The sequence below is a fragment of the Chlamydotis macqueenii genome, chromosome 2, assembly GCF_036417535.1.
Source record: "Chlamydotis macqueenii isolate bChlMac1 chromosome 2, bChlMac1.mat, whole genome shotgun sequence".
NCBI classification, from domain to species: Eukaryota; Metazoa; Chordata; class Aves; order Otidiformes; family Otididae; genus Chlamydotis; species Chlamydotis macqueenii.
In genome coordinates, this window is record NC_141557.1 from 101,683,479 (window position 1) to 101,707,434 (window position 23,956).

Sequence of the window (23,956 nt, forward strand, 5' to 3'; positions counted from 1 at the left end):
GGCAGCAGCGGAGGTCCCCTCAGCATTGCCAAATCCTCTGCAGGCAGCCACAGCACTAATCCTTCCTCCTTGTTAGTGGCATTTCCACTGCCACTTCTACATCCAGCATGTTTCCACTCACTATCAACACCTTACTACACATTTACAAGGAGTGGGTGGGTGGAGTAGAATAACAAGGGTCTGCCCCCACAGCATAGACTAGGAAGTATTTGGCGCTTCAGCACAAATAAATAATTCAATAGTTTATTTTAAATGGAAGAAACTGGATCTGCAATAATTACATTTTATGTATTTTGAGTAGTATAACAGATAACACGAAATGATGTAAACATTTTAAAATGCAAGAATAATGCAAAATGACTTCTGGTATAATACAAGGCAAATGTTGGCAACCGGCAGCATTCAAAAAGCAACAACAGGAAACAGATCAGATGAAGCAGTAATTTATACAGCACAGTAGAAATGCAACTGCTCTACAGGCTTTTTCATGTTGTGAGACAACAAAAAGATCAATTACACAGTCAAACCTATGAAAGAATAACTAATCCACAGTATTTGAAAGGCAGCTTTGCATATCAATTTCCAGGCAGAATGAAATACAATTTGATATCTCGCTGGGCATATTGCTCTAATTTTTGTAATATTTGTGTTGGTTTGTATTTTCTCTATTATGTTTGAGAAAATTACATGTTGCTGAAGTGCCCACTTCCTTTTAAACTCTGGCACCATTAAATTAGAGTTATGTTAACAGTTACCATTAGAAAAAAAGAAACACACACACAGAAAAAAAAAAGTTGTCATTGTAGCAGGGCAAAATCCTGCTTTGAAAAATGGGGTAAACAGAAATAGAACTATGGCAACATAAACCTAAAAAGGTTTTCATAAAGCATATAAAGTTCCATTGTACCAATTCCTTTTTTCCTCAAGTGTTGCAAATCTATATCCAAAGCAAGTGTTAAACTACAGTTCGATATCATATAAGTTTAGGAGCTAATGTTGTGACATTTGATTCTTATTTTCCAGGTAACGCGATAACATTCACTTAAAAACAGCGATTATGGGGCAACAATCACATATACTTATATATTTGTAACAACACCTTCAAGTAGGTCGTTGAAGATAGACACATTTATGCTGATAAAATTACTCAAAGGGCAGCAATACACATTCTGCATGAAATGCTGAAGAATGGTGTTATCAATTAGACTTTAAAAAATCTTTTACAGAGCAGTTTCATTTCTGAAAATGGAAATTCATTAAAAATTATAACAAGAATGAAAGAAGCTGAAATTAAATCCAGCCTTCAGATAATTCCCCTAAGAAAAATGGTACTGTTTATTTTCTAACCATCTGACTTGATGAGGAAAAGTTATTTAGGAATGCTTTACTGCTGAAACAAAGAGGCTCAGACATCGCAGCAAAGAATTAAACATAATGATATCATAAAAATATGAACCTGAAACTTCAAAATTGGAAGAGTGATTAAGTGTGTAAGCAAGTACTAGGACAGACACAATGTGATTCAAAAACCCTAAGCAATTAGCTAAATTTTAAAATTCATTTCAGGCTTATTAACCTCAACAGTCTGGAGAAGTTGTTGATACATGGATTCACTTGACTGTGTGTATTTAACCCTCAGGTTTTTTTTTATCCAGAAACAGCTACCAGTGATGTGAAATGAACAAAGCAAACTTCACAAAGCTCAGAGATCCTCAAGTATGTTAATGCCTTCCTGGGAACCTGAATGGAGGAAAACACAGAAAAAGTTTAGATCACAAAAGAAACCAAAAGACAACTCACAACGGTATGGTTAATATGGAAACAAAAGTTGCTGTATTTACACAGCATGTGCATTCTGTTTACAAAGTTTGGATTTAGGCCATTCAAGCTAAATGTTTGCATTTTTATACAGAACAAGAAAGAATCCTGTCCTGGATATATCTCTGCTACTATGCGCAGCTTTGTCCTTCTTCTTAGGTCTGGGGTTTTAAATCTAAAGCCCTCAAAATATTACAATCAGTTGTGGTACTGGAAGAAGGAACTTCGATTGCAGAAGTGTATTCACACCTTCTCAACCAGCTGAGATCAGGTAGCCAAACCATATTCTTAGCTCTATAAGAAAGTAAGAGACAGAATCTTAAGAAACTATTTTTTACTATTTTTAAATGGTCAACTATGCAGTAAATTAGATTATCCCTAACAGAACAATCCTGCAGCAACAAAAAATGGATAACAGCAATAATGTTATGATAGCATCTATTTTTTTGAGTATGTCTCAAATATTTAGGTCCCAGAAACCTTACACAGTCTAAAGGTTACTTCTGATACTAGATTTGACTAGGAAATTAATTTTCCCCCATCATAAAAGAAATCACTTTTTCATTGAAAGACTAAACATTTTCAGAATCTTTTTTTTTCAATGAAAATCCAAGTATTTTCACCACATGCAATTTCCATGCAAATATTTTCAAATTTAAGTTAAAACTGTTTCATCATATAACCAGCTCAAGCTATTGTATTTCTATGATATCTTAAAAGGTATTATTTTAGCCTAGTATTTCACATCAAGAAAGCTTGAAAGATGGCTTTGTTGAAATTTCTGTACAATAGCCTTCTAATTAGAAGAGAAATTCCTAAATTTCCATATTCAAGAAGCACCTCCTCCAAGCTCAGCAGAGGTGCATCCCGATGAAGAACAAGTCGGGCAATTACTTTAATCTAAAATATTATTTTATTTTATTACTATTATTACTATATGCGATGGATTTGTAGCTTCTCATTTGCTAAATGGGATTTGGCAACAAAAACCAAAGGTCATACGACAAGACAAGAGTAGAGCAACAGGATGAGTTATGCAGAGCAGTGGACAAGGCTTGGGAACTTCAGCACTGCTATTTTGAATACGCCTGTTCTAGCACCAATGTTTGTAATGATGTAAATCCTTCTTTTAAATCACTTTTCTGTACTAGTATATACTCTTCTTTGGAAGCTCTGCTCTTCTGATTGGTCTTAGAAGCCCAACTTCCCTTTCACAACAGATCTGACCTTGAAAATGATAGGATGACTTTTGTTTATAAAAGACTAAACATGGGGAGACTTCTTTTTTAATTTGACGGCAAATATAAAATAGCTGAAAAATAATCTATAAATCTCTTCTGAAAACTCTGCCATCACACAGGTCTTTATTTAACCTGAATAACTATTCAAGTCTGACTCTTGGGATGGTTTTGAGCTCCAGATTCAGACCACCTACTTTTAGCTGTCTACATACATGTTAGGCATCAAAACTCCTATTAAATTCAATGGAAATCTAACAGATATAACCAAGAGACACCACAGGGCTCACTCAGTAGCAGATACCCTGTCTCCATTCCACGGGCTGGGCACCTCAGCAGCCCTAGAGGTTCCACTGGCTCAATATGCATGGCCTTGAAAAAGAGCAATGTACCCAGTACAGCCCAGACCCCTAAATACGGGGAGGGGAGGAGGGTATCTCAAACTCATGCTTAATATCTAGCTGCTCTTTTTACGACAAAGAAAAGCCTGAGTTCCCTTCCCAGAGTAGGGGATTGTTTACATATGGGTAAAATCAGAATGAATGAGAACGAGTTAGTATTAGAATCAAATGTTCGGCTTCTTAAAATGTTAAATACTTCTCTCACATTGCTTTATTAACATACCCATCATTTTAATCAGCAAAACAAAAGAAAATTAGGATTGTGCTGTGATTTCCTGGACAAGTTAAAAGACTGTGTAACTTGGCACATTAGTCATAAAAACTGACCCTTTTTTGCACGATAACTTTAAGAAAATGTTTTTATTGTCATGAATTATAGATCCAAGTCCTTTCTGTTAACTACATCATTGAATTCCATTGTAAGACCTTCCCACTCATAAATTTCACTACACAGTAAATTTGAAAACTTTCAAGTAATTCTCAAGTGTTCAAATGAAAACATGCACTCTGAATGCATGTGTAGTAATACATAATAAAGAAATTCAGAGCAAAGGTTTCCTGAATCAAAATTGTAGGCACTGATCCGATAGCAGAAGCTATTTTAGCTCTAGTTTTCTTTTTAAATCATCAACACCAATGAAGAACCCATACCAATGGGATTCTTAGAAATCATATTTTAAACACTTTATGGAAGACACTGTTTCCTCTCTAGGGTTTAAGCATCACCTACCACGATCAATGTGGCATTTAACCCATAAGTAGAAAAAAATTATTTTTTTTTATATTTAAGTAAAAAAGTAAAGTTCTGACCATTCTCAGAGACACCATTTCTGTTCATCAGTCCTCAGTGAAAGTCACAGACTTTAGACCTACAGATATCTATGCTGAATCGCTAAAACAGATCACCTCTGAAGAAGCACCATGCCTGAACTGCCTGGATTGAAGCAGGAGAGATGAAATGCTAGACGCAGGTACAGGATATGCTGAATACTGAAGTATGAAGGCCCTATATGGAAAGCTTCCATCCATACAGTGGACTTTCTTTAGGGAAAGTAGAAAACTGATATATATGTTCACTGGAGGAAATTTATCAATGCAAAGAAAGGAAGGACATAAAGTGCATCTGTGAGACAAAATGCACATTTAGTTACTTGTCATCACTTATGTTGAAGCCGAAAGCCAGATTAAAAGATGCACAGTTTACATTTAGCTTCTTTATTGCTTCAATTTGTTTTGTACAATATAAATTTTTGTTCTGTTGTGTCTGTGTAACCATCTTGCTTACATCAATATTTTCTTTTGAATAAATACACTTCTACCTATCTCTGAAACAGTTAACTGTATAGGCTACTCCTTCCTGCATGTTTTTCTACTGGCAACTTGTGATAGGCATTAGGTCAATGAAAGTGGTGGGTTTCATATGCTATATGTGTCCTTAACATATTCACAGGAAAATGTTGTTCTATCCTGCAAGACTATGATCGACAAACACCCATGATGTTGGTTGAAATATCTGGTCACAAAACTAAATTTATTCATTTTGTGTGACAGGCCATTTTGTCCTTGGATTAGATCTTAGCACCACAAAAGCATCTAGCCACCCCATTTCATGTAATGATATTAAAAAATATACATAGCTTCACTTCAATGGTTTATGGATTTAACTTCAGCTCAGATTCAAATGAAACTCAGCAGCACAAAAACAGGTCTGTTTTCATATGAAGGAAAATGAGCCAATCAAAATACAAATTTAAGCCAAATTCTAAGTTCTACTAAGTACAAGATGTCTTTGTATTTAACATTGCTTGTTTCACAAAAAAAAAAAAAAAAGGGAAAGCTTTATTTGCTAGTGGCAAATAAAACCAAGAATCTTAGCTTCTGTTACCTTGTTGTTTTGAAGCCATTTGTTTAGGAAAGTGATTCCTTTGGAAACAGCTGATATCATTATCATGATCCAAAAGAGTAGGAACTATTAGAGATATGATACTATTTTAATACAAAAAAAAAAAAATTAAATTTGTAATGTGCATACCCAGAGTTTTCTTTCAGTACTCCAGAATATCCTAAATAGAAGGCTTACTTCTTTTAGCTTTCTTTAATTTTGAAGAACTTTCTTCTTTCTGTTAACAAAAACCAAAGCAAAAAACAGTAAAGCAAACAAAGCGGAAATACTAAGCTAGCAGCTCAACTACAAAGCTGTTTCTGCGTGTAATGCTTCGTTAAATGATACGAGAATTAATAAAAGGTTTTCTTTTCCAATGTAAATATAAAACCAGAGCTACTTTGGAAAATACCCTTTTACATGCTGGCAGCCAAGCCCTTCAAAACCAACTGATCATTTTTGGTGTTGTGAGACAATGACAAAGGCTTACTCTTCAGAGAAGTGTTTAGCAGTGTCCTCAGTCAGCGGTATTGTATTTTTATTTGGAGAGAGGAGAAATCAGATTAATGAGCACTGGAGAGTCCATCCCCACCCCAGTGAGTAGACATGCCGCTCTCCTACTCCTGAGACTCCAGCTGAAGCTTCCCTAGAGCTGTGCATCCACCTCACTTGGCTCCAGCAGCAGCAGTGCTGCACTGGCAGTGTGGCAGGCAGAAAGAGAGAACTTGCTGTCTCCTGCTGCTTCCCAAAAGCAGCCTGCAGGGCTCAGGCTGCTACTCGTGCTACTCACAGCCTGACTGGAGGGAGAGGAATGGCACTTGTGACTCATGACTAGGACAGGACAGTGCCCCTTCTCCATCCCAGCTGCGCTGCCAGAGCAGCTACAAGCTCTCTGCTTGATCAGTCTGTCCAAGCTGTAGATCTATCTCCATGCTCACAAGCTCTAGTGCGGCTGAGTCATTCCCAGCAGTAGACAAAGGACTTCAGCACTTAATTTGTATTATGGTGGAAGTCTCCCTTCAGTACTCAGACCTCTGTGGTTGTTATTCTTATAACCGCAGTTGTTTTTAGTTGCTGTTTTTCTTTTCCTCTTTGTGAGACTGACTCCGGCCTCGAGTGCTGGGCCTGTAACGAGTGACTCAGTTGTGGCCCTGTGGAAGGGCCCTTCCCAGCTGCAGTTGGATGGGGCCAGCTCAGAGCAGCTGGGCTGGCATCTCCCACACCAACTCCCTGCTGCAGCCTGAGCTCCAGGGTATGAATGTGTTCCTGCAGCAGGCCCCTGAGGCTGCTCTGCTGGCCCTTTCCGAACTGCATGGATAGCACAGACTGTGCTCTTTTAATTACTATTAGAAGTTACAGAATTGTCTTGTACTTGGTTTTAAAAGCATAAAAACCCAAAAAGATGGCAGATAAAATTTAATGTTAACAAATGCAAATTAAGTGGAAGAATCTGAATTATGGACACATACTCTTAAGTTCTTAATTAACAGTTAATGACTATGTTGACAAGGTAAGTTTATATATTGCAACATGTGACTAGGCAAAGGCACTTGAGGTCAAGCACGGGTAATGAGACCTCAGATTGTCGCACTTGAACTGAAATACAAAAGGCAAGGGAACTTGGGTGAAAGGGGAGTTAAGTGCATGCCACTTTTTCTCCTGGCTTATTTTGTAGAGTTGTTATTGCACAGTATTTTCAGTTGGCTATTAGCAGAAACAATACATACATATATATGTAAGAAAATACAATTGTACTGAGCACGGGAGACCTGGGACCTGTTCCTTCTAACGGGCCTAATTAGTAGGTAGTAAAAACATAGAGAATGTGATTGTAAGGAGGAGATGGAAGATACAACTGAGTTTTAAAGAACTGATATTTAGAAACAGAAGTGTAGCCCAGTGCTAGGCAAAAGCAATATTTAAGAGTAATGAAAAAATATTTTGAAGAGGAATTTAAAAGTACACACTATTATAATTAGAGCAGCATCCAACGGAAAAAGTATTTAAAAAAATTCATATTAGGAACCTATCTAATTGCTGCTGATGATCCCATCTAGTAATACAATAACAACCTAAATATATTAAATAATTAAGAGAATATAAATTCTAAAAACCCAGAATGAATTACAAATAGCCTTTTGGAACTCATTTCTACAGAATGTGCTGAATTTAAGCATTTAAGATGAGACACTGACAGAGCCAATGAGAATGCTCAGTTATATTGGGCAGGATAAAACTGCTTTCTGCAGAATCAGAAAATCTGATTTCAGAAACATATTTATATTAAGTAACATCATTAAACGTTTTCATTTTAGTGGTATCTTTTGCAGGAGACAAAATGCATGCTTGAAGTAACAGTAACATAACCAATGGTTAAGGTTAATTTTATCCAGCGCAGGCTCAATAAGATTTCTTGGTTTCCCTGTTTTAACTGGAACATGGTAAAAAGAAAAAAAAAATCCTTTTTATCTCTTAATTCAGGTCCCTGTAGACTGGATTAAGGGGTGTATGTATTTGGGTTAGGGTGTATGTGTGGGGGGTTTTTCACCTGTCGTCTTCTGGTGCAACATTTCTTTACAGATGCTTCCATGCTGCTCTCCTTGATTGAGGAAGTCAGTTTTGAGGTCAGTGTTTCACATGTCAGATACTCGTTTCCAGTAATCATCTTAAAAATAGAGACGTTTATACCTTAATTAGCAACAAAACTCCAGTATTTTTCTACTTGTTAAAATGAACCACTTTTTCAAAAGATGCCCTCATAACACAAAGTTGAAACAACCTACCAAATGATATTCTGTAGGTGAAAAAAGTTATAAGCACAACACACTTCATCCATGTGCCAAATCTGTGGGATATCATCAAAATTGCACTGAAATCAGCCCAGCTATTTATTTTATTAAAATACAGACAGAATAATAGAAAAATTAGGCTGTAAAGTACCTGTAGTGGTCATCTAATCATAACTTTTAGTCAAAATAGAGCTAACTACAAAGTTAGATCACCTTGTTTTGGGCCTCATTCAATCAAGTTTTGAGAAGCTGAAAGGATAACAACTCTGCAACCTCTCTGTCCAACTTGGTGCAGTATTTAACCACTCTCACGCTGAAGACTTTTTTTTCCTTATGCCCACTAGGAATTTTTCCTGTTGCAATTTAAGCTTTTAGTGAAATTATAATTAAAATTGTACTTGCAAAACTTCCATGTTTCTGTAACAGCACAATGACTTACACACGCTGCAGCCAGCACTACACAAGTGACAAGGTTTGAGAATCTTTCCAGGAGCTGTTCATGGATATGGTTTCATATGCAAACAGATTGAACACCGAAAATTTCACCATATTAACCTCACACAAATCTTGACAAACTGATAAACTGTCTTATAGAAAGGAAAACTAATTATCCCACCTTTAAAGTCCCAAATAAAAAGAAAATCTCAGACAACACAGTAGATAGTCTTCCCTTTCAGAAAAAAAAAAAGCAGCAGTGGCTGACAACATCAACTTATATGGTAGAGATTTCAGAAAACTCTAGAGAGTGATGGTAGAACATGATGAAAGTCATGCTCTTTATTGCTTAACGTTGTTTTAGAATATACCGAATTTGTGAGAACCGGTAAGGATGAGCCCTGTTATTTACCATACCTGTTCAAAGTTAGATTTGGAATGACGACTAGTTGTCTTCGCGACATAGTCCTTAGAATGGCATGCTGCTTTATTTTCTTCATTTTTGGTGATGCACACTGTATCATTTAATACAGATTCATGAATATTTAAGCCTGCTCCTTCATTTGATCTCTTTGTTTGTTGCTGTGATAAACTGGAGTTTGTCATTTCATTGTCTAATTTACAAATCCGCAAAGGTACTTTCTTTGACTGGTGTTCTTTCTCAAGAACTTGTGTGGTATTTTGACTTGCAAATTTTTTTCCCCTTCTTACACTGGAAGTAGGAGATGCATATGTTTCCAGACTTAGACTGATGTTTGATTTCTGAAGCACTGACCCAACATTCTTAAGAGAGGAAGGAGAATTTGCCTTTTTGTGATTGACTTCACTTGAACTCCCACCTGAAGCTGAGTTATCAGAAAAATCAGAATTAGACACTTGTCCGCTAGACTCTGTTTTCCATCGAAATATAGGTATACCATGTTTTGTATATGTTTTTGCGTTCATTACCTGAAGTATGCTGCTCTGAGGAGGATTTTTGACTGACATATTTTGAAAGGGTTTATAAACCTGAGTTACGCTGGGTTTGCACACAGTCAGCATAGAAGATGAAACATCCATAGTTTTTTTTGGTGAATGTTTTTCAGCATTTTCTTTTTTCTTCCCATCCATTTGATTTGTGGTCTTGCCATTCATTTGCATCAACTTTCCTTTAAAAATTGGTATAATTTTGCTGACTTTTTTAGGGGGGAGTTCAAAGGCTGAATTTATAGGCGTTCCTAAAGACTTCACAACTGGTAACTCTCGTACTCCTGGTATTTGCTTATTATTCATTGATTTCTCTGTTGTTTCAATGCTAACCTTTTCTGTACCCTCACGGCTACTCGAAAAAGTGTGTGTTTCTGGCTCTTTGATCAAACGCTCCATCCAGTGGCTGTTTTCCATACTGCATGGTGAAAAAATTCTAGGCAAAGTCTGTTTTCTTGGAGGAGCCTGCGTTAGAGATACCACACAAACCATCTCACCAGCCAATTTCATATGCTTAGATTTTATTTCCTGCAATACAAAAAGAGTTGCTTAATTGAAAGAATTTGATTTTAAAATCTGATTGTGCCACCAAATGCATCGCTATATGATATCTACCTAATACACATCACAACATGCAACATTACATTTTCCTGTTTTGAATTAGAATTAACTATATTTTTAAACAATATTTTGTTGTCACTATAAATGCAGATTTGTTTTATCTTCCTCACAGTTCTTTGTTTATAAACTATGCTGGAATATCATATTTCTCAGAAGGAAAGACTTAAAATCACAGTCATTATCTTGGTTTAGTGCTTTCCAATTGGGTAATGCCTACCCCTTTTGAGGGGGTGTGGAAAGAATTTGACTGACTGGGCTCCTCGACTCTTAAGACTTCTAAGGGCATCTGTATACTGAGCAAGAGACAGTTTGGATGTCTATAAAAACTGGAGATGCCAAAGAGGAGCCATTCTAGCTTTGATCACTGAAGAGACATAAACAGGAACTGGTTTCTGAAAGAGGATTATAGTATTTTAGAATCTCTGCAATTTCCAACACTATTTTTTGTTCAAAATTAATTACTTCATTTCTTCTTTCATATACTACTACCAAATAAATTTGAGTCTCAGCCTCTGTCACAATCTCAAATTATAGGAGTTTTGATTGCCTGCCTCCTTTCTATAACCAGCTATGGAGTAAATCTTACACTCTGAGTGGTTTTAAATGTGTAAGTCCATAGAACTTTATATTTTAAAAAAAATAATTGTAATAATAATAATTATTATTATTGTTATTATTATTATGGAAGAGGTATGAGAAATTTCTGGATATCCAATTGTAAAATAAGGTCTATAGAACTGCAAATATTGATAAAAACTAATTAACACTAAGTCCAATTTTTTAATGTATTTGTGATGTGAACAACAACTTAATGGCAAATAGCAATATAATATTTAATTACACATTGAATTAGAAGTTACATGATTGATAGTTGTTCACTGTGAAAAGCATAGTTTTACGCTCTTACTGTGTTCTGATTACGATAAAGACCACTTCACACCATGAACAAAGTACAAGCCACTAATATGTTTATAAAAAAACCTTACACGCACCAGAGCCCTGGAGAGTTCCTGTGTAGCATAAAGTGCTTTACGGGTCATCTTTACTGGAAATCCACACAGATGTGAAAGATTACGCTTCATGTCAGAAAGAAAAGAATCCAACACACTTTCTGAATCTGTTCTAGGGAAATACTGCACTGGCTGACTTCTAATGCAACTTAAAGGGTACCTGAATGAGTGTTCAGGGATACATAAACAAGTTTCTTTACACTTCTATAATTATGAAATCATCGTTGTTGAGAAAAAAGCATGAACATCTCTAAAGCTTTTTTAAAAAGGTGAACAAAAGCACTTAGTTTGTTAAAGGATTGAAGTTCATAAAGTTATAGGACTTCAATATGATTATACCATACTAATCTATCATAGTGAAGATTACTCAATTTAAGTAACCCTTAGTCTAGTCATCCCTAGCAGGAAGATAATCTTTAAAACAAATCTTTGTTGTCCACATTTTTACAGGACTTTAACTCTTCCTTTTGCATCACCATTTCAAGTGGCATTATCATGTTTACAGAAGCTGTGAAGCAAACCGATCTATTTGACTTACTATTATTCAATACTAGGATAAAGACAGTTGACTAAATATTTTGTTCCAGTTTGTCTAGTGGAACAGTTCTCCACTGACTTCTATGAAATTATGGAAGAAAAAAAATGTGGCACATTCAAAAATGAAAATGTAGATCTTCACTAGAAGTGTAGTAGAGGAGTTGTAACAAAAATATTCTGAAAGGATACGTAAAGAACCTTTCCCCTATTGGTTTGAAGTAAACACTGAGGTATATTTTTGTCTCTTCAAGATCCTCTGGAAGAATATATCCATACTTAAAGAAAAACACAAACATGTATTACAAATACAAACTCAATAGCTACAAAAAAGGGAGGGAAAAACGAAAGCAAGGTATATTGTTTCTTACCAGATTCTTCCAGTGCATTTGAAATTCTTTATATGAACGGAAAGGAGACTCTGGAGGAATTATGTGGCTGATGTTTGTGATCTGACCCATTTTCATGCTGTGCATAGGTAAAGAAGGGATGCTTAGAGAGGGTGTCATAAAACTCAGCTGAAAATATACTCGACTTCTGGGAAAAAAGTAAATCTTATCTTTGGCATTGAAAGTATTTATGGATTGCTTTTATGTTTTGAGAACTAACACTTTTAGCTCATAAGTTTATGATAGAACAATAGCAATATTTCCTGAAGTATGTGAAAGAACTTGGCACTGACAAGTCTAATTTCTCTTGTCTGTAATACTCACTACAAGTGAATGTAGAACAAAAGAAAATCTATCATTAATTTTCACATTTTTATGATGAAAATAATAAGTGAAAATAGAGATAGTTTGTGGCAAAGGTGTGAACACATTTTTTTCTTTAAACTGACACTTTCTGCTAAAATTACATTTGAGAAAAATTAATGCTCTTGCATATCACAGAAGTAGCAGAGGATTTGATAAAACTGAAATAATATTTAAATGCATAAATTATGATTGACTGATTATTTTTTTTTCATTTTCCGTAACACTGAGACCATAAAAGTAAAAAAGAAAGATTCCTGCATATAAATCAGACTGTAAGAAGTGTTCTTATCACTAGTATCAAATTCACAATTTGTATGGCAAACATTCCAGGAAGTGTTTGTTTCTACTGAAATGTAAACAGACTCCTACCTTGGCAAAACATAGCACCAGTTACTTAATATGGAATGCTGGTGAATAACTGCATTTTCATTGCTGTCAAATAGCTTTAAGGTGTTTGCTGAAATATCAAAATCTCCCAGCTTAAAACAGAAAAAAAAAAGAAGTTATATGCAAATATTTTACAGCAGCACAAAATTAAAATTTAAAAAAAATAATTACATATCACAGTACACTGAAGCTTATACATTTTTACCCTTTTATCAGCTCTCACAGATTGGTTATTTCAGAAGACATTCCTGTTATCAAATTGCACACTATCTTATGTTAGAGCCTACACTTCCAAAAGTTATGCAAGTACGAGGTTTAAAGGTTATTTAAATCAGTGAGACTTAAATTTTATTTGAAGTGTTTTAATAAGTAAGATTACAGAAGGAATTTCTCAAACTAAGAACTGTCTCACTTTCATGAACATTTTTTAAAGTTCAAATCAATGTTTGACCGTCTAGTAACTGTTTATGCCACCTTACCTAATCAAATGCAAAGATCCAAGCAACAGGATTAAGGGGACATATAGTTTCACCCTGTGAGAAGTCAAAACCCACATTGTGAAAGTATTTGACTGTAGGGGCCAATCAAACAGTGAGATTTGAGAAACATTTTCTCTCTCTATGGTCTACCAGGGTTTGGGTTTATTCTCTGACATGAAAATCTGGCCGTTTCTGTTTTAGGAAAGTATTATAATGATCAAACTGATAATGAAGCCACATAATGATTGCTTCCACCACTCCCTGTGTCATTTTGGAATTGCATACCTATATATAGCTTTAATGTTTATGCTATTCAACTACATCATAGAAGAAATCCTACTCTTCTATTCTAAGAAAGAGGAGTTTGTATTAGAAATACTTATTTTGGAAGAAACCAACAAGCCTAAGAAATATGCTTCTATATGTATGGACATATTCAACAGAGGTGACATGGCTGTCACAAAGGATGGTAATTTTTCAACCTCAACCATGATTTCTTAAACAATTTATTAATTATGCTTACAAGCAGCATAGTCCAAGCTGCTTCAGTATTTTGGAAGCTGCAAAGAAAACAAAGCAGATTCCAGAATAATTATATACAGGGACTTTAAATATGGTACTGACAACTTATCTGTAGCTTTGCTTTTAAGATGTTACTCAAAACTGTCTATGTATTACAGTGAGACAGTGAATGCCTGCTAGAAAACACTGCTAGAAGGAAATCTAGAATCATAAAGACACTTTACTACTATATTGTTAGCATTTTTGAAAGGTCTTTTAATTAGTCTAGAATCTCAGTTTTACAATGCTTGCTAGAATGCATCGATATAGATGTAAGATGGGTTTTACACACTTATAACAGATCCAGATAGTTAATGAATATGATTACTGTCTTAACACAATCAGAAATAAGCACTTCTATCCCCATCATGCTAATTGCAAGTGACCTAATAGAAAAGAAGATGAAGATTAGTAAGACCAATACAGGCATAGAAAATATAACTGTTTTATACCTCGGGGGGTGGCAACCGAATTGAGCAAGCCTCCACACTGATGCAAAGCTGTCTCTCTGATACATTGAGGTCCACAACTAAAATTAAAACAAAGCACAAAGCCCTGTTTTGAACTACAGTTCATCTTGGAAAACTAACCATCTAAGCTAACCATTTTAGAAAGCTAAACCAAATGTTTATTTAAAGTAATTGTTAGTCTAAATTCTGCATTTGAAAATCAAAAGGCTAGACTCCTCAACATGGAAATTAAAGTTAATTGCATTTTAACTACGAAAAATTAAAATAACAGTGAATTACTCTCCGTACAGTGTACCTCCCTAGGAACTCATGGCTGTCCATGCAACTGGATGCTTGATACTCATATCCTCGATACACAAAACACCCATTTTCAAAGCAAATGGAGTTCTTATAACAATTGGCTGTATTGAGTCATCTAGTCCAGTATTATGCATCCAGAAGTGGTCAACAGAAAAGACTATACGAGCAAGGCAAGCATTTACTTACGCATCTCCAGAACATCCACCCAGCTCTGTGCAAGCTCTAGCACAGGGACTGAATGTGTTATGCTCCTCAACATATGTCCCTGTTACAAATTTAGGCTTCAATATCCCCAAATGTAATCCTTAATTTTTATACTGGAATAAAAACATTACTTTGTGATTTTTGCAATAGCTAAGCAGCATGCTTTGTGACTTAACTTTTGTGAACAGCAAACACAGTACGTACAGGACAGCCACCTTAGCTCATTTTCCTATCTATTATTATGGAACTTTCACATCACTTGCAAGACTCTATTTGAGGCAAATGCATTTAATTGTAATAATAATAACTTTTAAGTGGTAAATTTCAATCTACAGCTGTAGTTTAATAGTAGAAAAATTACCTTTTTTTGTGGGTAATATTTCAAAGGTGCAGTTGAGCTGACAACTGTTACATACAGAGCATCATCTGCCATCAAGTGTACTTTGACAGAGGTTATTTCAGAATGAAAAATGAAATTACTCTTGTGTTGGTAATACCAAGATCATAGCAGTATGAAAGCACATAACTATACCTTGCTCTCGCAAGTTTACCATGAACAGAATATTGTACTTACCAACAGCATTTTGCCTTCCTGAATGAGACAAAAAATCTTTTCCTTAATAAATAAAATAGATAGACATTATTTTCTAAACCATATTCCTTATGTCTTTATGCAAAAAAAAGGAGAAATTACACAGTTTCATTTGTGTGTGTCATGAATGCTGGGAGGTTTATTCCTTTTAAAGAGAGAAAACCCCCTCTATCAATTCACTTTTAAATGATTAATTAACATCTTATACAAAAGAGAAAGATATATGAAAGTATATTAGTGGACAGCGATTTGTACATTGCTTTTTCCTCCTGTAAGGAATTTATACATAGAACTATTTGTGATTGACTAACGGTTAACGAATTTCTCAAGTTGAAAAGCAAATCTGTATAGTATTACTACAAATTTTACCATCTATTGTAAGTTTCGCCCAGCTTTAGCAACATAGATGATTACACAAGCTGCATGTACCAGGGTCACGTTGCTGTTAGTCCATGTCTTTCACTGAAACTAGTTTTATATCAGCTACTATCTCGCCCTCTACTTCCAGCCACTATTCCTGAATAAGTTGATTTCACTCAAGAGAGCTATATATTTTGAAGATACTGAAAACAAGATACTGTTAATATACACAGTTTTCTCAGTGTATATTTGGAATGATCTATACAATTGCTCTGCTTAATAAAAGCACACCACAGAATCTGAAACACATCTGTTTTTCTGTATTTTGGTAATTCACATTTATCCTACAGAGGAATTAGTAGAGAGATGCCAGGCAAAGGAACTACCATCTAAAAAGACAGAGCTTGGCAGAAGGAGGTGGTGAAACAGAAAAACACTTCTGTAGTAGAAAAGCAGGCAAACCATGTGCAGAATTGCAACTGATGAAAGCATGAATCTGAAAGGCCCAATTTTTAGAAGACATTTGCTGTCCAAAAATGTCCAGTTTGGAAACTGTTAATCTGGTAGGTTGCATTCAGTTGAAATAATTATTTGCTCTATTACAAAGATTAGGAGATGGAACAAAAAGTGAATGATAAATCCATTCAGATTGTTAAGTTGAATCACTGAACTTGGATAAAGGAACAATAACAATGCAATCAAAGAAAAAAATCATAGAAAAAAATGAATGTATTAATGAAATATAATGAATAAAATAAATCAATATAATGAATGAAATAATGATGGAAACAAAATAATTATGGACATTAAATTATGGAAAATAAATGCAGCAATCAAGAACTGAAAACTAAATGCCTGATCCCTGACCCAGGTGATTAAAATACCTTGCACCAAGAGATGACCAGCCTTGTTCCATCTGGGCGCAAGTCTGGCGGTAAGTGTGTAGGAGAGACAGGTTTGGAGAATGGCTGGACTAACTGCTTGTGGTGCTTCCAGCTAATAACATCAATGAGAAAAGAAAAATACATTAGTAATAATTTAACAGGTTTTTTTTTACAGGCTTCAGTCAAAATACAGTCAAGAATATTGCGACTGCATCTTGGAGCCAAATCCTAGTATATGTTACACATCTTTACTTTTTATCTTCAAGAAGTTAGCACATTTGATGTAGACATTTAGATTTCATGTGTCATTAAAGTAAGGTGCACTACAACTCATTTAATGTTTTCATGAGGATGATAATAGACCCGGGGAAAAGATTAATTGAACTATAAGGAGTACTTTACTACATATGCATCTCTTTCCAGACAATAGGCACAACACCAAAAATTTACAGATACTAACTCTGCTGTCAAACTCAAGACTAGAGATATTTTCTTGCAATCACAAGAACAATAGATAAATGCAGCTTTGTTCACCCAGCAGTACTTCTTGCCTGACTGGTTGCCTGTCCTCCATAGCTTTCTATTGTCAGTTAGCATTAGACAAGAAAAATAAACTGATTACAATATGTTAAAAAGCGTTAACTAAAACACCTCAGAGAGGATGTTTCTAATGAGATCCTGAAAAGATCTGCTCGCAGCTCATGGTTATTCAATACACTTTTGTCCTGGTTTTATTTAGTGAGAGGGGTCTATGGTGGCAGTAAGAAGCTGCTAGAAGTTGTTTCCCCCTTGTTCAGGGGACTCAGCCGGGCCTAGGGCGGACCTGCTGCTGGCCAGGGCCAAGCCAATTGGTAGCAGAATGTTCCCTGATAATGCCTCTGTGATAATGTATTTAAGAAGGGGAAAAACAGAAAAAAAAAAATAGAAGAGAAGAAGTGAAGAGGCTGAAGTGGAGGCATAGAGGGGCAGGCGCAAGCCCTGTGGGCCTTGTGGCCCTCACCCTCTGGCCTCCCATTGGGCAGCCATCTGGGCCTGACTTGGCCCGGCCTGGCTGCAAGAAAGTGGAGAGATGTAAAAAGAACCTGAGAGGCATCTGCCTGAGCCCATTGTGAAGAATTTTTTTGTGAAAGGAACGGCTGCAGACGCCAAGGTCAGTTCAGAAGGAGGGGGAGGAGTAATGCGGCTCCTGGCCAAGATTCCCCTGCAGCCTGTGGTGCAGACCATGGTGGAGCAGGTTGTCCCCCTGCAGCCCATGGAGGTCCACGGAGGAGCAGAGACCCACCTGCAGCTCGTGGAGGACTCCGCACTGGGGTGGGCGGATGCCTGAAGGAGGCTGTGGCCCATGGAGGGCCTGCTGGGCAGCTGTTCTGGAGGGACTGCACCCCATGGAAAAAATGACCCACACTGGAACAGTTCACAAACGACTGTAGCCCGTGGGAGGGACCCCATGCTGGAGCAGGGGAGGAATGTGAGGAGTTCTTCCCCCAAGGAGGAAGCAGCGGTGTAAAACAATATGTGATGAACTGACTGTAACCCCCATTCCCTCTTCGCCCCTGTGCTGCTCGGGGTGGGGAAGGTGGTAGAGATAATGTTAAACCCGGGAAAAGGGAGGGGTGGGGGGAGGTTATCTTGTGCTCTTTCTCATTATCCTGCTTTGGGTTTAGAAATAAATGAATAGTTTTCCCCAAGTTGAGTCTGTTTTGCCCGTAACGGTAACTTTAAGGATTTTCTCCCTGTCGTTATTTCAAACCTCGAGCCTTTTTTCTTGTATTACCTCTCCCTATTCTCTCAGAGGGTGGGGGGAGTGAGAGAGAGACTGCATAGTCTGGTCCTGAGCAGGGCTGAACTACAACTTTGTACTACTAACCTGCTGGCACTGGAAAATCTAACAGGTCAGTTACATATATCAACATAAAGCAGTTCTGTAAGTTAAGCATATTTGAGCAGTCTATATCTTACTAATGCAGATATGCATTTCCACTTCCTGGAACAAAGGAAAACACACCGAACCGGCCGTGCAAATGAATCAGAAGGGCTACTGGCTTTACTTACAATCAGTCTTTTGACTCAGCAGTGTTAGCGCGTCCACACATACATTCATAAAACCCACAAACATTGCGTACGAGAAGATAGTAAAGCATATGCATAATGGTCTAAAAATGTATCAGCTGTTAAGCTCATGGGTTCCACTTCTCGTCTATGTTTTTGTTTTGTTTCTGTAAGACTGTTCTGTGCAGGCTGGATAGACCCAAAATGTGAACGAGGAGATAGTTCAGTGGTCTGAACACCCCGACCTGTGGAACCTACAGGGCACACGCAGAGGAGATGACACCAGCGGGGCAATTGCAGGTCTTTGGCCTGAAGGGCAGGTCTGTCATTTCCTTGAGGTCAAACTCCAGTGCCCCTGCGCAAGACCATGATCCTGCTGCAGCAGAGAAATCTAGTGAAATTGCTCAGGAATGTCTTAAAACTTTTGACTCCAACAATGTATACTTACTATACCTACATTCGTAAAAGATATTTTGTCTATGGGATACATTTTTTTTACCCTGAAGCTTGGCTTCTGTAGCGCAAATTGTATGCCCTATGGAAAATATTAATCTCTGGCAACAGCAATTGCAGACAAGCGTAACAATCTTAAGAACTGTGACATCTTTCAGCACTTACGGTAGCTCCTTGTTTCTCTATGTAGGCTTGACATATTCCTGATTTGTAAAATGGTATCTAAAAATTAAAAAAAAATTCAAGTGCCTGGAATTAAAGGATGTTTTAGCAAATCATAATTAAATTCTGATCCATCAGTGTTTTTGCTTAAGAAAAACACACTAAGGAAGAGTTAAAGCACACATCATATCCTGCATTTTAAAGGAGAACAATAAATAAAATTAGTTCAGGTATTTGTCATAATGTAATCTCATTTCCAGCTAAAGATACATTAACAAACAAGCAAGAGACTGCCCAAAACAAAATTGCAGAACTCTGCCACTGCTGCTCTCACTGTGAATTGGGTGGCATCTTACCAATTGAGTCCATTCTGCTCCACAACAGGTTCACCATCTGAAAAGGCCATTTCATTAACAGTAGAAGACATAAGCTGTCATCTACATTACTAATGCACAAAAATAAAAGTTTGCTTTAAATTACATAATTTTACTTATCCTTGATCCTCATACAAAACACTTTTTAGAGAAACATGCAGGTATGTGTGAAGGATACACTTGACTCCTAGCCGTACTTTGGTTCAGGTTGACCAAGAAGCAACAGGCTTCACATCCTTGGAGTGAACTCGAGAGCTGGAAAGCCCCTGCCTCACGTACCAGGGATTGAAGGTGTCTTGAAAAATATTTCAAAAGGTGGTTTTGAAACCCAAAGGTACAAGTTAACCAAAGCACAGAACAAGATATCAGAGCTAAATTGAAGACATCTAGCTTGTCTATACTATCGACTAGCAGCCAACTACTTCACCCTATAAATACTACAGTCAGAATGGGCCCAATTTGAGCTCTCCCTGAATGGCAGCTGGACTGAAGGCCAGGTGACTCTCCCCTTGAGAAAGAGACCCCTTACTCATGACAGGTCCTTGGTAAGTGACATGCTGAATTAATACTATGAAATACTACTAATCTCTGTAGCTACTCAGACATTATAAACATTGTATGGATAATTCCATTAGACATGAATCGTTGACCAAGTCTGAAACTAAGATTGGATCCAGCTGCACCTAGGCTCCAAAAATGAGTTTAGAAAGCAAGGGGGTCCACTCTGAACCTCATTACTCAAGAGGAAGGGTCCTCTTTACACTTTGCACTTCTGGTATCTGTACGAGCCGTTCTAACCCAATTTTCCTTTGTATGTTTCTTCCATGCAGTAGTTAATAAGATGAACCTTGCCATCAAACTTAATGAACTCTGTAAAATTATTATTTTACCTCAATAAAATATATTGCTGCTTCCCTCTTTTGAGTGAGCTGCATTCTGCTCATCCATGACAGTACGTAACTACATATACTTATTTACACAGTGATACTGACCGCCATTACAACTGAAATTTGATTTAGCGTTCCAATAACAGGTGCAGAAAGGATATCTTCATACAGGAATAATAATTGTCTATTAAAAAAAAAAAGGTTAGAAAAAAATTCAGAAATAATTTTCTGTACTTGATTTTCTCAGCTTAAATTTATTTTCCTCACCTCTGCAAATATAACGGTCTGGTAAGGTCCCCAATGACTGGAAGAGAGGGAACATAACCTCCATTTTTAAAAAGGGGAACAAGGAGGACCCAGGCAACTACAGGCCGGTCAGCCTCACCTCTGTGCCTGGCAAGGTCATGGAGCAGATTCTCCTGGAAACCATGCTAAGGCACATGGAGAGCAAGGAGGTGGTTGGTGACAGCCAACATGGCTTCACCAAGGGCAGATCATGCCTGACCAGTTTGGTGGCCTTCTGTGATGGGGTGACAGCAACGGACATCATCTACCTGGACTTGTGCAAAGCTTTTGACACTGTCCCACACAACATCCTTCTCTCTGAACTAGAGAGACATGGGTTTGATGGACGGACCATTCGGTGGGTAAGGAGTTGGCTGGATGGCCACAGTCAGAGAGTGGTGGTCAACGGCTCAATGTCCATGTGGGGACTGGTCATGAGTGGCGTCCATCAGGGGTCCGTGTTGGGCCGGGCCCTGTTCAACATCTTTGTCGGCGACATGGACAGTGGGATAGAGTGCACCCTCAGCAAGTTCGCCGATGACACCAAGCTGTGTGGTGCTGTTGACATGCTGGAGGGGAGGGATGCCATCCAGAGGGACCTGGACAGGCTGGAGAGGTGGGCCCGTGCCAACCTCATGAAGTTCAACCAGGCCAAGTGTAAGGTCCTGCACCTGGGTCGTGGCAATCCCAGGCACAAATACAGGCTGAGCAGAGAATGGATTGAGAGCAGCCCTGAGGAGAAGGACTTGGGAGTGCTGGTGGATGAGAAGCTCAACATAAGCCGGCAATGTGCCCTTGTGGCCCAGGAGGCCAACTTTATCCTGGGCTGCATCAAGAGGAGCGTGGCCAGCAGGTCAAGGGAGGTGATTCTCCCCCTCTACTCTGCCCTGGTGAGACCCCACCTGGAGTACTGTGTCCAGTTCTGGAGCCCCCAACATAAGAAGGACATGGACCAGTTGGAGAAGGTCCAGAGGAGGGCCACGAAGATGATAAGAGGACTGGAGCACCTTTCCTATGAAGACAGGCTGAGAGAGTTGGGGCTGTTCAGACTGGAGAAGAGGAGGCTCTGGGGAGACCTGATAGTGGTCTTCCAGTACCTCCAGGGGGCCTACAAGAAAGATGGGGAGAGGCTGTTTAGTAGGGCCTGTTGTGATAGGATGAGGGGTAATGGTTTTAAAATAGAGGGAGGTAGATTTAGATTGGATATTAGGAAAGAATTTTTTACAATGTGACTTGTAGAGCACTGGAAGAGGTTCCCCAGAGAGGTGGTGGATGCCCCATCCCTGGAAACATTCAAGGCCAGGCTGAATGAGGCTCTGAGCAACCTGATCTAGTCGGGGATGTCCCTGTTCCTTGCAGGGTGGTTGGACTAGATGACCTTTGAAGGTCCCTTCCACCCCAAACCATTCTATGATTCCGTGATTCTATGATAATAAATTCAAATTTTAATATTTTTCCAGTGGTTCAGTACAATATATTGGACTAGTCCAAGCTACTTGCTCTTAGCCCACCCATAGTGGTCTAAGACAAAGATTACAGGCCTTTGGCACATGAACAGAATTCTCTAAATGTGCTCCTTTCAGCAGAATTTCTCATTTCTTCCCTTTCCTATTAAAGGCAATGACATAATTCTTGGTGAACACTAAGGAGCCTACATATGCTGTCCAATATTCTTTTTACTCAGTCTCAACATACATAAAACAATACAATAACTCAGAAGATGTACCTAAAGATGTACATGCAGATGTACCAATTTTGCATGTGAACACAGATTAATTTTAACTATTTATTAACTTGCTAGTTTCAGCTGATGACATCTAAAACATAATAGAAATGTATTTTTTTCCCCAATAGCCAACAAGTTCCCCATAAAAAAATTCCCCTATTTTGAACAATTTTATACCATTTGCTGCTGATCAGAATTTTGTTCATTTTAGTACACTTAATTCTAATAAAATTTTTGAAAAACAACCACCAACAGCTTCTGAAAATAATAACCCTCAGAATTCTTTACCTGCAAATCTTTATCTGTGTACTCCTTGTCTCAGTTTCCGGTATCTGAGAACTCAGTGTTACTGTAGTGGCACAGAGTTTCTGTAGCTCTGGCAGAATGACAAAGAACAGAGACTGGTGCCTGGTGCCATTCATGTTATATTGCTGATTGCCCCAAAGCAGCACCTGGGTCTTAATAGAAAAAAAAATTAATTCAATTTTATAAGGCAGATATTTGTTTGCAGAACTTTATAAGTAAATGGTATCAGCTAAATGAACCATCAAGTATCTTCTGATTAAGAATAGGTAGCCAATATAACATAATTTGGTCAACTAAAACAGACAGCTCAGTATACTTTTGCTATATATAATGCACTATAATTGAACAAAAAAAATTATTTAGAAGACCCAAAATATTCAGAGTAAAGATGAGGACAAAAGCATCCTTCCCATCTTCTTCTCAGTCAACACTGGGGCTGGAATCTATCTCGATCCAAGAGCTGAGGAATCCCTCTGTGATGCTGGTCCCCTCCTGTCTGGTAAGAGAGTTTAATTCCCAGGAGCTCAACACGGATCTCCTCACTAAGTCATACAAAGACCACAACCGGCCTGTTGGAGAGAATGAAAGCCACAGAAACACAGAAGCATACTGGGAATCTTTTCCTTTTTGCCCACACCAGGCTCCCTTCCTAGTGGTACAGAGAACTTCTATGCTCCCAGCATAAATTCATCTCTTTTCTGAAGTAACAGGTGAACGCTGTACTCTAACATGTGCAGAACTGAGTACAGTCTTACACTGGACTGAAAATTGTTCTAATCCAGAACTGCATTCAGCTATACAATTAACAATTAATACAAACAATATTTTTTCTCCCGTTCTTGCTGTCAAAGGAGAATGGTATGAAGAACAGTACTTTGTCTTGGTGGGAATTTTTAATAGGTACACTCCTACATATTTATCAAAAGATAAAGAGAGCATAGCTGGCATTTGGAATGGAATGTGATTAGATATACAGTGGTTCTACCAAAGCTGTCTCTCACATCCTAAGCTTTGCCTTACAATAGAAA

At 37.6% G+C, this 23,956-nt stretch overlaps 1 protein-coding gene across 1 annotated transcript; it reads right to left on the reverse strand.

The window, feature by feature from the left end:
• Nucleotides 1-359: 359 nt before the first annotated feature.
• C2H18orf63 (chromosome 2 C18orf63 homolog) lies at nt 360-23,044 on the reverse strand. Its single transcript, XM_086742155.1, has 14 exons — nt 22,911-23,044; nt 20,717-20,795; nt 19,354-19,410; nt 16,687-16,798; nt 15,425-15,466; nt 14,329-14,405; nt 12,819-12,928; nt 12,066-12,162; nt 11,887-11,972; nt 11,143-11,320; nt 8,981-10,057; nt 7,888-8,004; nt 5,490-5,577; nt 360-1,740 (listed from the first exon to the last, which is right to left on the reverse strand). The coding sequence occupies exons 1-13, from the start codon at nt 23,042-23,044 to the stop codon at nt 5,521-5,523; spliced, it is 2,223 nt and encodes a 740-aa protein (XP_086598281.1). The 3' UTR covers nt 360-1,740; nt 5,490-5,520.
• Between the last annotated feature and the right edge of the window lie 912 nt (nt 23,045-23,956).